Here is a 17099-nt window from a genome sequence, read left to right as displayed (position 1 = left end):
CAAGCCCCCAAACAAGTACCTCGTTCGCGCGTTCCCGACTAACGAGAGTTTGATTTTTCAGATCACCGACCACTGCCAGAACTCAAGAGAATACGTGGACTCAAGCTCTCCGGGCAAGCGTTCGCGGATATCGTCATGGTCTTCGAATTTCTGCACAATTTCGGGGAGACTCTAGGATTCGGTGAGGGCATATCTGTCAAACTAAAGATGATTCATCATTTTGTACGCGATCGATCATCATTATTTCTTTTTTTTAGACATGGAATCGCTACCAAGCCTCAAGAGTCTTCAGCTCGCTCTTCTCAACGACGAGGAGGCGGAGGAGGAGATGTTGTCGGTGATGACGCACTTGTTGGTGTGCGCCATTGAGGATCCAGGTATTCCGCAACCGGCTAGGCACACTACAGGCCTGGGTCAAAGTCTACGTCAGGCCGACATCACTCATGCAAATATCAGCGAGGTTCTGCGAATCTATCTGTACGCGAACGCGACCGGTGAGGTGAAGGCGCTCACGGGCGTGTGTCTCGAGCGTGAGCGCGACAAAAAGTTTGCCGATCACCATCAGAACGGCGGCGATTACGCGTCGACCTGCTCGGGGAAGAACGCCCAGTTCTACGAGCATCTGCATAACAACGAAACGTGGAAGATGTCGGAAAGATTGCGAGATAAGCCTTTCCTGGCGTTGAATCCAACGCACAAAGCGCAGATGCTCGCTTTCCTCTGCAACGAGCTGCTGCAAAACAAGGCTGTGATCAGACAGATAGAGGGTAGCCTCGAGACAGTGGCTCAACTGAGGAAGGAGAGATTCGTGTTGGACACCAAGATCAGGAAGTAAGTTTGCGCGATATCACACCCTCAGAAAGGATTTCTGATAACAAGACGAAAAATATTCTTGACTAATTTAATCGTATTACAAGTATAAAAAATATGAAAATAAAACAATTTTTAATTAAAATCAGTAATTTCTATTCTTCTCTCTCGAATTAAATAACATTGTCTTACTGTCTTGAGACAAGAGTAACATGTACAAATTTATGCTTATATATTCTTGTATGTAGAATAATTTGATATTAGCGCCACTTTATAGTAGGCTTTGTCCATGTCGACGCATCATTTTCTCACAGTCGCTCGTCGACTCGGCGCTTCCGCGTCCTTTATTCGGATAAAACGGCCAATATTTATGTGTTGCAATCGAAAATCGGGAAAGTGTTTCTGTTATTTACAATGCAAGAAATATTAAAAGATATGGAAATGTAAGTAAGTATATACAATATACTTACTTGAGAAATAAGATTCGAGATAAGACATTTCCATATCTTTTAATATTTCTTGTAGAGTATTGCACTTATTCATTGTAAATAACAGAAACACAGAAACACTTTCCCGATTGCAACACATAAATATTGGCCGTTTTGTGCAGATTCTACAAATTCTCTTAGAAGAATAGAATAAGATGTCTTTTAGATCTGACAATATTGTTAAATCAAGAATATTTTGAACTTGCTAGAAATTTGTATGTAAATCCTTCTGAGAAAATGAATGAGATAGCACCAAGATTATTTAAATCTAGATTTTAGAGTTTTCTATTCAAGATTAAAATATGCTTCTTTTCAATAATAAATATGATTGTCGCTATAGCGATGTTATTTTATGATAGATTAAAGAGTAATAGCATTAAGTCCAGAAATCTTTTCTGTGGGTGCAGGAAATAGCAATTCAGCAAATCAATTCAATGGAAATAATAAACTTGCGTTACGACCGTGATATTTTTTAAAAGATCTATTGCCTAATTTTCTTTTCTGCACACAGGCTCCGACAACTGCATGGTCGAAAGGTCCGGATGGAAGCTGTGGGCGTCATCGTGAACAAGATCGGTGACACAATCACTATCGAAAAGAAGGAGGGCGAGGAGGAAAGCAACACCACGTCCACCGCCGTAGGCACGACACCCACGCCGGACGAGATTCATCACGAGGACGAAATAGAAGACATGTCCGAGAACGAGAGCGAAGGCACTCAACCAGAAGAGGTATGTCTTGCCATCAGAATGTTATACTCGAGCAAAGTTGGGAGTACCTTATTTGATGTCACTGATGAACATGATTGAAATCTATTTAGGAGGAAGATAAAAATTTGTCTGGTGAGGAATTGGGCAAGAAGTTGGACAAGCTGTTGAAACAATCGGAGGAGCAACTGCAAAAGCTGAACAGCTCCTCGAAGCAATTGCGAGCGCACATCTTCGGCCAGGACAGGAATTGGAGGAGGTATTGGGAGCTAGCCTGCTCCGGCGGCATCTTCGTAGAAGCCATGGAGAGCGCCGAACCGGAGGTACTCGAGCTACAGGCCGAGCTAGACGAAAAGTACAAAAACATGCCAGTGGAGGAGAAGTCCGACGTGAAGCAAGACGGCGAGAGCAAGAGCAACCATGAGAACCGTGAGAACGAGGCGCCGAACGAGGTGAGGGATGAGAAGAAGCACAATTCGAGCGAGCAGGACGAAGACATGAAGTCTCATGGGGATAGGGTGAAGTCCGAGGTAGAGGAGATCAATTGCAAGAAGGAGCACGTGCAGAACTGCGGCTCGGACAACTCCGAGATCGTGAAGGAGGAGAAGAGGAACAACGACGTCGACAGCACGATGACGGATGCGAAGACGAACGTCACTTCTGAGGAGATAAAGCAGGAGACCGAGGTGATGGACGTTGACATTAAGCCCGAGGACATGAAGAACGAGGAGATAGACGAGGATACGCCGAAACCTCTGGTGAAGACGATGGAGGACAAGATCGTCGAAACGATCCCGAACGGCGACAAGTTCAATCACATCAACAATCTGCACAACGGGAAAGAGCTCAACGGATCCTTCATTTCTAGTGAGTCCCTATGAATTCCTGCCAAGGACGGACCTCTCAATATTATTAATTAAAATTAGTCATGTCGATCATTTCAGACGGCAGTAACGCCGAACCCAATTGGTTTTCCATTTTGCCGCGCGAGACTTGCGACATGCCGGGACCGAGCACTAAGCAGATCTTCGGCATAGCCGAGCCGACGGAGCTCAGAATACCCGTGTTCCCGCCGCCAGCTAGTCCGAGTTACGATAGATGCGACAGTCCAGCGCCTCTGATTTTGACTCAGGACGAAGCGGCGCAATTGGAATACTTGAAGGTGCACGGTTTACCACCTCCTGGCGAGGCCAAACCGGTACCAAAAGGTGAATAATTTACTTCATGAACGGATTAATTCAGTTATATTTATAAAATAAATTAATAAAATAAATAAAGTTATATTTATTAAGTAGATAAAAATGTATGTGAATATTTTAATTACTGAAAACTTTCTAATCGCCATGATTTCACAGATCTGAGGCATGGTTGGTGGAGAATAACGGACATTGACACGTTCCAAGAGCTCCTCGAGCATTTACACTCGCGCGGAGTCCGCGAGAAGGAATTGAAACGCACGACGTGGGCAACAATGGAGTCTTTCCTGGCTGTAACCGGTAGGATTAACGTCGATTCTGGCAACGTCACTGCCACGGAGCTTCAAGCGGAACCGGACGATCCGAACACGCCAATTCCGAAACCAGATAATCCGAGCGATTGGAGCGAGTCGGTGGCGCTACGCGTAGACGCTCAGCTCTTGGAGCAGGTGGAAGCGCTTGAAGACAAAGTGGCTAACGCTAGCATGCAGGTGAAGGGCTGGAAGCTTCCGCCGCGAGCGGGAACCGAGGAGGCCGAGGAGATTGAGAAGTTGAACGAAATGGAGAAGATTAGCGCGGTCGAGCAAGCACGGCAAAGGCTACTTTCTTTGGAAGCAGCTATAGAAAGGAGATACTTGAAACCACCCTTGGGCGTTTGGTAAGATGATTTCCTCAATTTGTTATTCCTATCGTGCCGAAAACAATATTCCGAAATCTCTATGATATTAAATAAAAGAAGAAAAATCAGTGCAAAGAGCTGATGTAGAGTTGCTCATGAATAAAATAGAGATAAGTCTTGTTTTTGTTACATGATGCATAATTAGCACGTGATTAAAGCAATCAATTATAAATTCGCTCGTCGAGATTCAAATATATTCAGCGAGGTATTCTCTAAACAGCTAAGCTAATTGCATTTCTCGTCTCGCGTAGCACGGGAGATCCGAACCTGGCAGCCCTCAAGGCGGAACAGGCGGCGGCCGCTAACGCAAACTCGAACAACTCCGAGCAGAATAGCCAGGCGCCCGCGCCGCCAGAGGAAACAACACCACGGGGTCTGAACACCTGGCGGGAGGCGACCGCGCGAGCGCACACGTCCGCACAGCTCGCCATGGCGCTCTACATGCTGGAGTCCAGCATCGCATGGGATAAGAGCATCATGAAGGCTGTGAGTCTAACAACAGCTAGAAACTCGGTCTGCGCCAAGCTACGAAACCGCTGCGTCTCACTCAAAGCTACCAATCAGTACAAACAGCTATTGACTACTTCTCAGACCTCTGTGGGTATTCGCACTAACTTACTAACCGAATTGTCCTTTGCTGCTCCCGCTCCTGGATACCACCCTCCCCTGTCCCCTGTTGGCTCACAGAGAGCACGTGTCGCTTCCAATCGATATCGACAGGTGTCTACTCGACCCTAAACGACCGAGCCTAAACGATATGCTTCTCACGCGACAGTATTTCTTACACACAGTACGAGTGCCGAGTACGAAAATTCTGGTGTTATATTGTCACGTGTGCGAAGGATATGGCAATGATGATGAAATTTGCATACATCCGTTCCATCTCGCTCTGTTCGTGCGACACGCTTATTTCGGTTTCTACCTATTTCTGAACGCAATTGATTAAATCGTGATTATAAAGAGAGACGCGCGCGTCTCTTGACGCGAGCCCCGTTCAGAAATTATTGGATATCGGAGCAAATAAATGTATGTGCATCTCTACACGAGTCGCGTAACGAAACAAATCGCAAAATAAGCGTCAAAATGTACATTCGATGGTGGTCAGAGTCTAACGTAACGGTTGCATGCAAAACTGCCGCTTATTGTTTACTCATTTTTCTTCTCATTATTCAGTGCCTTTTTTTGAACTTTTTCTGTTTGCATCGCTTTAATTCCATTTTTTCACATCCCGATGCATTCCAGAAAATCCCATTGCTATTTTTGTAATTGTCATACGTTTGCTGTGGCTCACGTTCATATCGCACGACTCGAGTTAAATTCTTTGTTATTGCATAAATCATATTTTTGTTTTGCAACAGTACATTATAGTCGGAATTTATCAATACGTTGCATTCATTACGTTGTGTGTTAAATTTTATTTAATTGAGCTTTCATGATTGTTTTCACGCGACATTCCGAATTCGTTGTCTTGCATTTCGTTATAATTGGATATACAAATTATAGATATTCATTGTTGCTTTTAATTACGAGTTGCTTGATTAACAAACAGTGCTGAAATCTTCATGCTATTTTAGTCAAATTCGAGGAGCCCTCTGTTCTTGTTAAATTAGGAGTTCCTTTTGGTTGCAGAATTGCCAGTTTTGTCATAGCGGGGACAACGAAGATAAGCTACTGCTCTGTGATGGCTGTGACCGTGGCTACCATACTTACTGTTTCCGTCCAAAAATGGAAAACATTCCTGAAGGCGACTGGTGAGTAGCGGTTCTCACATTCGTAGAATTGTCATGTGTACCGAGCAAGAGAGTTCACAATACCCGTTATCGTTTCAGGTACTGTCACGAGTGTATGAACAAGGCAACGGGTGAACGCAATTGTTTAGTGTGCGGGAAGCGGGCGGGTAAAAACCTGGTGCTGTGCGAATTATGTCCCAGGGCTTATCACACCGACTGCCATAATCCCGTCATGCCAAAAGTAAGTAACGAAGTATGGTATCTCGCATTGTCACGGTACTCGAGAAAGTCAGGTGTGCCTAATCGTAAATCTTATCGTGCACGCTTCGTTTGCAGATGCCGCGAGGAAAATGGTATTGCTCGAATTGCCACAGTAAACAACCAAAGAAGAGAAATAGTAGTCGAAGGAGTCATACCAAAGGGGGAGGCACCAGAGAAAGTGAAAGTTCTGATCATCCGCCAGCTAGGTGATTACGTTAAAAACAAACAAACATTGTCAAGTCCCTGGCTTAGAGCGACGTACATTAGAAACAGATTATAACGAGATTATTATGATTGATAGTAATACGATAATGGTAGATTATGACGAGACTCATGGTTGATAATATCCAACGAAATGGCGCAAATGGCGAACAAGTATTATTCCCGATTGAATAAAGCAATTTCAAACCAAACGAACTATCTGCATACATATTGTACTCATGCGATTACTGACTCAGTCCTCGGCGAGTGTCGCGTTACCGCCGAGAGTTCTTGTCTTTCCGTTTCATGCAGGGTGTTTCACGAGAATCTGAATCGAATCTCGCTCGTTTCCTTTGGTAACACGTACATGCGTCCGGCGTTGTTAGCTTTTTTTTCCACTTCCGAGCGGTGGTTCTCTCTGTGATTTGTCTCGTCGCAGGTTTCTCCGTCGGGACACCCTGTACAATCGTGCAGCGTTGTTGCCTAGTGTACTTACTTGCGAATCGCCGACTGTGGGATGGGTATTTTCTCAGAAAAATTCGTCGTAACGGTCGGTAGAGCCGCCTTCAGATCGTATATGACGAGTCGGATAAAATAAAATAAAAAAAAGAGAGAGCGAAAGAGGCCGAAAAAAACGAGTAACGGAAAATGTAATAGAGAGCGAACGAGAGACAGAGAATCGGAGAGAACGCAAACGTTCCATCGAGAGCAACGTACCCGTCTCAGCCGGACACACGATTGAAATCTAATGCAATTCGTCCTTGCGCATTCATCCAGAGGCTTTTATGACGGGAACCTCCTGCAGAACGGAAGCTAATCGTGCAAATAATTTCTCTGTTGTTTTGCGCCGCAGTCCAACGCCGTCAACGGCATCGAACACGCACGTAGAGGACGTCAGTTCGTCGGAACCGGCAACTCCTACTGCCTCGCCACGGAAGGAGGGTAACAATCGGACGCTCACAAAGAAGCAACAACGAGAGCTGGCGCCTTGTAAGATACTCCTCGAACAGTTGGAGCAGCAGGACGAGGCCTGGCCGTTCCTCCTGCCGGTGAACACCAAACAGTTCCCGACCTACAAGAAAATCATAAAATCCCCCATGGATTTCAGTACAATTAAGAAGAAGTTGCAGGACTCCGCGTAAGTTTGCCCAACACGCGCCAGCGATTAGTTAAGTGAACGTACTATCTTTAACTGCCTTTCCTCTCAAAAAAAAAAAAAAAAAAAAACAATCTCCTGGTCTTTAAGACAGACCCAGTAGACCTAACACACACAGACTGATATCGCAAAAAAAAAACAATCTTAACCGATCGTCTCAACTCCTCGGTCGACAATGGAAGGCTGAAGTTTTTCACAACGAGTGCTTCTCGATGCAGGTACAAGTCTCGCGATGAGTTTTGCGCCGATGTCAGGCAGATATTCAACAACTGCGAGACATTCAACGAGGACGACAGTCCCGTGGGCAAGGCCGGCCACGGGATGCGCAGTTTCTTCGAAATGCGCTGGACCGAGATCACCGGCGCCGCGCCGCCCCCGCATCCGCAAACGCATAGCTGAGGCTCGGTACGTTCGCGCAACACCTGCAACAGCTTTGCCCACTTCTACTACTAGGATACGCGCCACGTCAACCGCCACGTCGTAAACCGACAGTCGTCGAAAGGGACTGATCCACCGCACACCTCCACTCGCTTCCGAGCATCATGATAATACAGTCGGCCTCGTTCTAGCGGCCGGTCGGACTTTCCATTGTAATAATAATCGCCACGATACCACCACGGGTACGCTCGCCTATCGTATCACTCATCCTCAGCCGTAATCGTAATGCGCGGGTGCGTCTCTCCCCCCCTCACCGTTTCACAAGATGCTCCGGGTATACTTGGGTGCTGCGACACGAGTGTCTCGTACTTTTGTTCTCCCCCCACCCCCTCCGTTAGCACCCACGGCGCGGGTCTCGTGAAACTCACTCACTGTAAAAGTATTAGTGCCGAGGGAAACGTTCCTCTGAACCGGTCGGACGAATTCGAATTCCGGTAAAGACGAAGCTCTCGGTAAAAGGTGCGAGAAGCCTCTTCATCACCCTCCGGGGATGACTCCGGTCCGCGGTAACGGGACGCTTCTCGGCATCGACATCGTGATTAAATCCGGGATATAAGGAGCACGCGCGCACTGTTTCGCATCCCCGCCGATCGGGACGGGGCAGTGCTGCGTATGGTCATTGTACTTATCGATAAACACGCGAACTGTTTGCCTAAGCGAGTAAAAAAAAAGTGTAATTTGCGATTGTATCATACAGGCTTAATGCCGGCGCGTCGGCGTCGGCGAAAGAAATATTTTGCAAAGTAATAAATGTGAAAAAAAAAACAGAGAGAAGAGTTATATAAATAAATATAAATATGGATAATGAGAATATATAATGTATATGTATACAGAATATATGTATATACATATATATTGTACACGTCACACGACATACACTCACATATGCATCTTTGCCCACGGATGAGCACGATAAGGGTATTATTCGCCGTAGAGAAGTAGAGTAGAGACAGAGGCGAAGCGATCGACGAAGCTGAGACATTTTAACCGAGGAGAAGATCCCAACACACCGTTTCGCAGAGACCACTTTGGTCTCTCGGTCACTTTATCTTTCATATCGAAATTTGTTGACTCGTGAGTATACGAAAAAAAGGACGCACGAAATAGGCAGGACAAGGCTAGACGAGAGAGAGAGAGAGAGAGGAGGAAGAGTATATTCTGTATCAGTACAAACACAGCGATAGAGTATATCGGATGACAATGTGTGTCTCTGTTGTAATTGTTACGTTGAATCTGGCGAAATTAATTGACGGAGAATTGTCTGTTGTAAACTTTTCTAAAAGCGAGGAAAATTACTACTTTTAACGTAACGTAGCGTGCCGGACCTCTTGCGTGCGCTCTGCACGTTGCACGTTGTCGTGGATAAAAGTGCGAAGAAGACCCTCCGCAGTCGTTTTCTCGTCCGCTCGATTTTGCGCAACGCGACGCAACAAGAATATTATATCGTTCTGAGCGATGTGCGTTACAAATAAATCCAAAATTATTCACTGCCGTTAGAGCTCACGAGAGTCGCCGCATCGCGTTAAAATCTGCAGGTCGAAATACTTAAGATGTAAGGATGCAGATCGTTCATCGATTCGCCACGGACAAGCGCGCCCGGCCATTCCCATTTTGCGTTGCAAGTCGAGCGTCGCAAAGGTTCCGCATCGATACACGTACTTGCAAAAGTTCGACCCTGAGGGACGGCGTTGCCGGCAGTATTGCCGTCTGATTGTTTGGTGCGTCCGAGTAACGCCGTTTAAGAGATCGGACCGTCGTTGGAGAGCGCGCGGCGAGCGCTCTCCGGGGAAAATGAATTGTTCGGAAAGTAACGAGCGCGATTGCGTGTTTTCAGTTGTTCGAATCGTCCTCGAGGAACACGCTACGTTTTTGTTTGCCACGGCGCGTAGTATTATTACGATGTAAGGATCTATATCGCGAGTTCGACCGCGCCAGGTTGCGACGACGGAAACCGATTCATTCCCTCCCGCTGGCGCGGAACTCCCCGAGAGCGACGATCGGCACTCCTGATCGGCGTCGGTCGTCTGGAGATCTCTCGAATCAGACGCGTCGTCGTAGCTTCTCGACGACGCAGTCGTCGCAGAACGTACGCGAGCAAGAGATTATAGTATGTTGCGCTGCGAACGATCGATGTCGGATGGTAGCGAGTTTTTCAACTGTAATCAGCCGTGGTACCATCCCCCGCCCGCCCCCCCTGCCCTCCCCCCTCTCATGCGACCGTTTTACGCGAGACGGTGTAACGACGATGTAACGAGAGTGTCAACGCTGTATCTTGTTTTGTATGTAATTGATGTACATTACTGCTCGTAATAGCAATTAGTTGGTAATAACGCAAGGGAGAAAGAGAGCGAGCGAAAGAGGGAGAGAGATAGAGATAGAGTAAACTGGGGAAGAGGGAGTTCAGTCGTAGTGTGATGTGCTAAATATATGATTACGGTTTAAAGAGATAAAAGAGAAAAAAAAAACATTCGTAGCGTGTAAAAGTATTAGCTAGAGTATAAATGCCAGCGCGGGCGAGTGACTACGAAGTAAAAAGTAATTAATATCGTTCAGGATGCGCGACTGAAGTGCAGCGTAATTTAGGGACGGACAACCGGTAAGATCGCTGACGAGACTGCGCGCGCGCGCGTTGTTGACCGTTTACATTTTTTTTTCCACGCTGTCATAACAAAATGCGTCAAATAGCATCGTATGAGAAACTTCTTCTCGATATTGAGAACAATTTTTCATCTCCATGCATCCCGTGAAAAACGAAGGATGCTTGTGCGAGAGATAATCTCTCTCGAATTTTAGGAATTCGTTAATTTAATTTAGTAATTAATACGTGTATGTTGTGCAAGTTACAAGCTAGAACTATTGACATTATGTCGCATTAAATTTTGTGGGCCATCAGTGTGGGCATTCAGCGAATTATCAGTACACGGAAGTGGCGGAAGAGCGATTCCATTTTCATATTTTTCTTTCAATTTCCATTAATTTAAACATGACATAAAGTTTGTCCTGTGTAATTTCGTCGTATATGAATGGGAATTGTTAGCTCCCGTAACGGGGAGACACAACATGACAGCCGATTTTCGTTTCATGCATATATCGATATTTATATACAATATATATGCATATATATCGATGTAAAATAAGCGCAGATTGTGGGGCATTTTGTCGATCTTACCGATTGTTCTTTTTAGAGAGAAAAGAGACACGCCGTGCCCTTTAAAGCACCGCGCCTCGCACCGTCATACAGTAGCCGATGCGTTTAGACATCCCCATATACATTCAAACGACAAACCGATACAACAACAGAAACAAATAATTTTTTAAAATTCAATTATTATTTAAATAGTACAGTGTTACATTGTTAGTACGAATAACGACGCTTTTTATACGAATTTTAGTTTTTAAACGTCGATCTTACCGATATATATGCACATAGTATACGTGTAGTACATATATATATATATATATATATATGTATGTATGTATATGTATACTATATGTATATATACAATATATATAGTATATGATAATAATGAGAGACAATGGTAATAGTAATAATAACTGATATCGATTAATGGAATGGATAAAGAAAAACGAAGGAAGTGCATGGAAGGAGAGAGAGAGCGCGAGAGAAAGCGAGCGAAACGAGAATGAAAGCAGCAGAGAGAAAGACATGAGAATGCGTGCGCGCGAATGGGAAGAAGAGTGAGAGAGAGAGAGAGAGAGATGTTTAAGTTAGATGATTGTTTGTCTATAGTATATACGAAGGCATACGTTAGGTAGCCTCGACGCTATTTAAACAGACTTAATTAATGTATTGCAAATGAATTAATAAAGTGTAAGCGAAGCGTGTATCTGTATAGTGAGATTTTTTTCTTTCGGCAACTATAATAAATAATTCTTGACGAACAATTAAAAACTTTCCAAGTCTAACTGCGTAGCATAATTCCGAAACGTTCTTTTAAGTTAACGAGCACTGAAATGCTTTCACATATTTTGCAGGCATACTTTTTGATCATTTCGATAACATAAATTGATCCTAACAAAAACATTTTAATTTTTTAAATAATTTTCTGCGCTAGATGAGCTTAATCATGAAATTACGCATAAAAAAATTTAATTTTTTTAATAACTTATTTCTAATTTTCTGCGCTAGAAGAGCTTAATCATAAAAGTAACTAATTATTACGCATTATATGCGCAAATTAATTCGGTGTGTTTTTTAGAAATTGATTTTATTCTCTTTTTCCAAGGAATTCATCAGCTGTCCGATAGATAGAGAAAAGTATTAGAAACTAATAGCGAATATTTCGAAGATTGACATGTTTATGTTTACTTTTTCGTAAGATTCACTATAATATATAAAGCCTGAATTTCTTCAGAAAAGCACTGAATTAATTTGCGCAATTAATAACTTTGCTCTCTAATCTAAATGAAACTTGTTAAAAGTAAAATTAATTTTTCTCGAGAAACATCACTAAAATTAGTGTCTTTATTTTACTTTTAACTACTTTATATTTTATACTCACTCAACAAACTCACAGTAAATACAGAAATTCGAGAAGGTACAAATTAACTCTCATAATAAAAATTAACTTTTGTCACTCGGAGTGCGCAAAAGATTCGAACTCGCTGCCAACGCGCGTGCGCGGCGAGTCAGCGACGCGAGCCTAACTTCAGAGCCCGCGGCGCGTGGTGGCAACGAAGATAGACGCCTGCATGCGTCTCCGTCTCCGTCCAGTGACAGTGAAGCTACACTAGAGAGCAGGTGTGCACGTGCGATTCGGTACAGTTACGGTACACCTTCACCGGCGAACGGAGACCCGATCGAACGTGCTCGTCGATTTAATGCTTCGGTGGGATTTTCACGCGCAGGAATCTCCGTCTACCATCATGCGATGACGGTTTACAGCTATCTCTCTAGGACTGCCAGTAAGTACGACGACAATTTGATGCGCGAGCGATTGTTTATCAGCAGTTGCCCCAGTTTCCTGAAATCCCTGCTATCTCGTGCTGCTGTCGCCGCTTTACGCTTCGCGCGGCTTGCAGTTACGCGCGATTGCGAAACTCGCGCGCGCGCGAGTCAGTTGCAACGGCTGTAGAAGAGAAGCGAAAGTGGACGTTGCTTCACGCGCCTCGCGAGATAGCCTCTTGCGCTTTCCGCACCTTCTTCCTTCCCTCTCGCTCGCACCGGAGCCCGAGCACGCGCCCGATCCGTCTCGTTCTAAACACCGAAAAAAATGGGAGCTACGAGATGGATATCGCGTTGTGATGCACAACAAGCAACGGCAATTTGCACACTCATGGTAACGCGTAATGTTAACATAACCTTCGAGAGAAACCTTGAAGGCATTACTGTAAACAGGAAGTGGGGCTTGATGCTATCTCGCTAACTTAATTTACGTATTTAAATATTTGCTCTATGACGTGCACGACGCTCTCCTAATGACGTTTTAGCGGTCGATTGATAAGCCGCCGACTGTAATCGCTTATAATCGTCCCGGGATTAAGCGATAACTTTTCCATCACAGAGATATTGTGTCAAGGGTAAAGCAGTTGATAAAACGTTTCATCTTGGACACTGCATATTCTACATGTGTTTTATTTAGATATGAAAACGTTGCGTAAACGTTGAGATATATTTATTCATTACACAGCTTCTGCACGATTTCACGCAATTAACATTCTGTTGCTCGAAAAATTAAAACGGAATTAATCAGTTTTAACAGATTAATACTAATTAATACTCAACGATTATTTAATTATTTAATTAATTGAATTAATTATATCAATATAAAACAATACGAGATTAGTGTAATTAGGTTCGTTCATGTTGATTTAAGATATGCTGCATGTACGTGAAATGTTTATTTAAATTTTATAAGTAACATTAATGTTCCATTTTTATCTTCTCAGGAAGAATTGTTAAATCAATAACGGTAAAACGTGGAAAGTTTTATGCTAATGGGAATATTTCACTATCAAAATACCGAATTATGATAATAATAATAATAGTGCTAATGTTTATCATTAAGTTTAATGTTTGGAATTTTCCAACAGAATTTGAGTAATTTGAGAGAAATTTCGGAAAATTCCTCAAGCTTGAGTGCTAAATTATACAGATTGTTTTAAGAATTTACGAATTTGGAAATGAAATGAATTTCTGAATGCCGGAAATCTTGTCTGGAATCTATTTAAAAGAGCAAACAACAAACTTGAACAAAATAGAACAATGAAACAATTTCGGGTACAAAGTTTAATCACTTTATTTGATTGAAATGCTCGAATAGTTCGATTATACCCTTCGAATGCTTTGTTCGATTCCTATGATTCATTGTCAGTATTACGAGAGACTAGGGTTCAAAGTCCACGCATCTCCGAATATTTCCTCAATTACGTGCATGCGATTGAAAGCAAATATAATAACGCTAGTTTACAGCCAAAAATCATTTTAAACCAGACAAGGTGTTTCGTATAGATTTTTGGATGCTGAAAACGATACCGCAAGCCAATTTTCACCAGCACGTCAGGTTTGCAAAATAACTGACAATTTAATGTGTAAAAAATGGCTTTTTTGTGATTTGAAATTTTTTTTGTAAACAAGGTTAATACCTTTTTACAAAAAAATTTTAAATATCGCCAAAAAGCCATTGTTTTTATAAACCTCAATTACTTCGGCAACCCGACATGCTGGTGGAAAATTGGCTTGCGATATCGTTTTCAGCATCCAAAAATCTATAAGAGACACCTTGCCTGATTCCAAATAATAAAAAAAATATGCTTTTATAAACTAGTCTAATTTAACGACACCCGCTTACGATTTTGTTTTCTTTTTTGCAGGAACGCTGCAGCTTTTACAGTCTCATTCCACGCATGCACGCAAAGATTTGCGCACTTTCGTCCGAAATGAATCAAGTTTCGTGCCGCAACGGGTACTCGTCGTGGCGAAATTATCGCGGTACCATTTTGAAAGATTACGGGAACCCGAGCTCAACGAAGCCCAGCTGAGAGCGAAACTGATAGAAAGGGGCTCCGACTATGAGATTATGCTCGCCAGCCACTTGGCAACCAAAGCTGTGGAAGAGCAAGTAACTCAGGTGTTACGGAAAATGAATGTGCAATATAGAATAATAAACAGGTAGGCTCAGGTAACTTTCGCGAGAGTCTCATATTGCATTGCATGACGTTTCCCACCTGTACGATAATATTTTCTATAATTTATAGCAACATTGAAGAGAGAATCATACTTGTACTTATCGCAAGAGACACGTATCGTTTGATTTCAGAACGACCTTGGATCAGTCGCACTTTACGTGGGCGGATTTGATCCTGCCGATCGGCGGTGACGGGACGTTCCTCCTGGCTTCGAATTTGATATTCGACGACAAGAAGCCCATAATGGGCATCAACTCGTATCCCGAGAAATCGGAGGGCTATCTCCTCCTGTCGGAGAAATACACGAGGAGCATACCGGAGATTTTTGAGAAGCTGAAGGCGGGACACTACAACGTGCTCATGCGAAGGAGGATTCGCACGACATTGAAGGGCGAGGGAATATGGGAGGCTGCTTTTCACATGCATGAGAAGGGACGAGTCGCTGGTAGTGAGAGGCACGTCGCGTTAACGTCGCAACCGAGTCATATTCCGCGAACTTGCTAGCTTCTATTTACTCTGAAATTTTATTGCTCCGAATATTATTTCCGGAACTTACCTTCGCCGCTTCTCGCCTCGGCGTGATCTCAGTCAGCATGTATTTGTACACTTACAGGTTTTACGTGAACTTGGAATTTGAGAGTCACAAGCCTACCAAGCTGCCGACGGAGAGACGGCTGCCGTGGCTGGCGCTCAACGAGGTGAGTAATGCCCCTCGGTACACGGGCGCACAGCGGACGTCGAACAACGCGACCTGTCCTTTTACGCGTAATCTCAGTCCCCAGTTGGTTCTCGTCGCTAGGTTTTCATGGGCGAGACGCTGTCGGCACGCACGAGCTCCTTGCTCATGAAGCTGGATGAGGAGGAAAGGTACCGCAGGGTGAAGAGCTCCGGTCTGTGCGTGAGCACCGGGACCGGGTCAACGTCGTGGTACAAATCCATACACAGCCTGAGCCAGCAAACTGTGCGGGAGATATTGCGTCTGGTGGACGGCAAGCAGCAGGTCGCCAACGGCGAGATCGAGAGGATCTGCTCGACGTTCAACAACAGCTTGCAGTACAACGCCGGTACGTGCGTGAGAAACGGAAGGATGTGTCGCAGATAAAAATCGCTCACGGTGAACGTGTCTCTCTTTACAGAGGATTCCAAATTGTGCTATTCCATAAGAGACATAATAACGACCGACGCGGTGCCCGCCCTAGTGCCGCCGCGTGGCTTCTGCAAGAAAGTCCTCGTGAAGTCGCAGTGCTTCGACGCCGGCTTGGTCCTCGACGGCGGAATAGCGGTGCCGTTTAACTTCGGCACCACCGCGAAAATCGAAACCTTCCCCGAGGACTCCCTGCGGACTATCAATCTACCGGATTGAACTGGCTGATGGCTTTCTTGAACTTTCTGGAACAAGAATAGAACAGTGCAAAGTAGCCTTACGTCATAATATTAAGATATTGATTTATCTTGTTAAAAAAAATTTACTAAGTTTGTGATATATTTCCACGTTTTGTTTTTCTCTAAAAGACAGCAATTTCTAAACGCGAAGGAACTTGGATTTAAAAGGAATGCATTTGGTAACGTTCAAGTGCGGACAGTTTACATGCACACATACAGGAATAATACAAACAATCTGATGTAATTATTATTTTTGTTGCTTTAGGCTATCAATTGTTCGGAATGTCTGGAAGATGCCGCAAATTATTTGATTTAAATAGAAAAAAAAACTTACGTCTTACCAAATATCGAATACCAAAGTATCGTTTAAAAGTATGTCCGAACTGCTGTTGTAGTTTTAATTTCGCAAATTGTGCTTTCGTCAGTGATAGTGCCATTCCTATTAATATAAATAAAATTAGGCTGTTACTGTTTTCTAGCAATTTTTACAGCTGATTTTAATACACGAATAGATAAAAAAGTTTTATATATATATATCGATGTATTACTCTTCGCTCCAATTAAATAAAATCACTATTTTTTAAGTTTCAATCTTTCCTCTGTATCTTCAATTCTGTGTGTTTATATTGTTTACGTATTTCCATTATGCAAACGTAAGATGTATCAAAAAATGTTTACTTTTAGAATTTTTTATTTATACTATTTACTTTATTAATAATATTGGGTTGGCCAAAAAGTAATTGCGTTTTTTTCCAATAGATGGACATACATGTCTTGAAATGTAACTAACTTCATTCTAAACCGCAAATTCATTATGTAGGTTAATAACTCACAGTTCAAGCTTGTTTTACAAAAAGAAAGTACACGATTTCGTTAACAATTGTTTGTTTGCCGTCGATTT

At 43.4% G+C, this 17099-nt stretch overlaps 2 protein-coding genes across 16 annotated transcripts in view; both read left to right on the top strand.

Annotated features, from left to right (window-relative positions):
• The window catches only part of LOC105278586 (bromodomain adjacent to zinc finger domain protein 2B), a 190440-nt gene extending 178920 nt beyond the window's left edge, over positions 1-11520 (top strand). For 8 of the 15 annotated variants that reach the window (XM_026973355.1, XM_026973356.1, XM_026973360.1 and 5 more), the window contains 12 exons: positions 62-181; positions 258-831; positions 1810-2029; positions 2119-2872; positions 2932-3213; positions 3361-3859; positions 4132-4477; positions 5510-5631; positions 5710-5851; positions 5947-6077; positions 6926-7210; positions 7447-11520. In XM_026973355.1, the coding sequence (XP_026829156.1) occupies positions 62-181; positions 258-831; positions 1810-2029; positions 2119-2872; positions 2932-3213; positions 3361-3859; positions 4132-4477; positions 5510-5631; positions 5710-5851; positions 5947-6077; positions 6926-7210; positions 7447-7627 (3656 nt within the window). In that variant the 3' untranslated portion in view covers positions 7628-11520. The remainder of the gene's footprint in view (positions 1-61; positions 182-257; positions 832-1809; positions 2030-2118; positions 2873-2931; positions 3214-3360; positions 3860-4131; positions 4478-5509; positions 5632-5709; positions 5852-5946; positions 6078-6925; positions 7211-7446) is intronic. The other 7 variants (XM_026973367.1, XM_026973366.1, XM_026973357.1 and 4 more) reach the window with 3 other exon arrangements.
• An 855-nt stretch (positions 11521-12375) lies between these two features.
• On the top strand, positions 12376-16789 carry LOC105278588 (NAD kinase 2, mitochondrial). The gene is made up of 6 exons (XM_011337796.3): positions 12376-12592; positions 14501-14798; positions 14947-15270; positions 15429-15513; positions 15615-15879; positions 15952-16789. The coding sequence occupies exons 1-6, from the start codon at positions 12559-12561 to the stop codon at positions 16176-16178; spliced, it is 1233 nt and encodes a 410-aa protein (XP_011336098.1). The 5' UTR covers positions 12376-12558; the 3' UTR covers positions 16179-16789.
• The last annotated feature ends 310 nt before the right edge of the window (positions 16790-17099 follow it).

This window comes from Ooceraea biroi, chromosome 10 (assembly GCF_003672135.1).
Source record: "Ooceraea biroi isolate clonal line C1 chromosome 10, Obir_v5.4, whole genome shotgun sequence".
Classification (NCBI taxonomy): Eukaryota; Metazoa; Arthropoda; class Insecta; order Hymenoptera; family Formicidae; genus Ooceraea; species Ooceraea biroi.
This window is presented reverse-complemented; position numbering and strand designations above follow the sequence as displayed.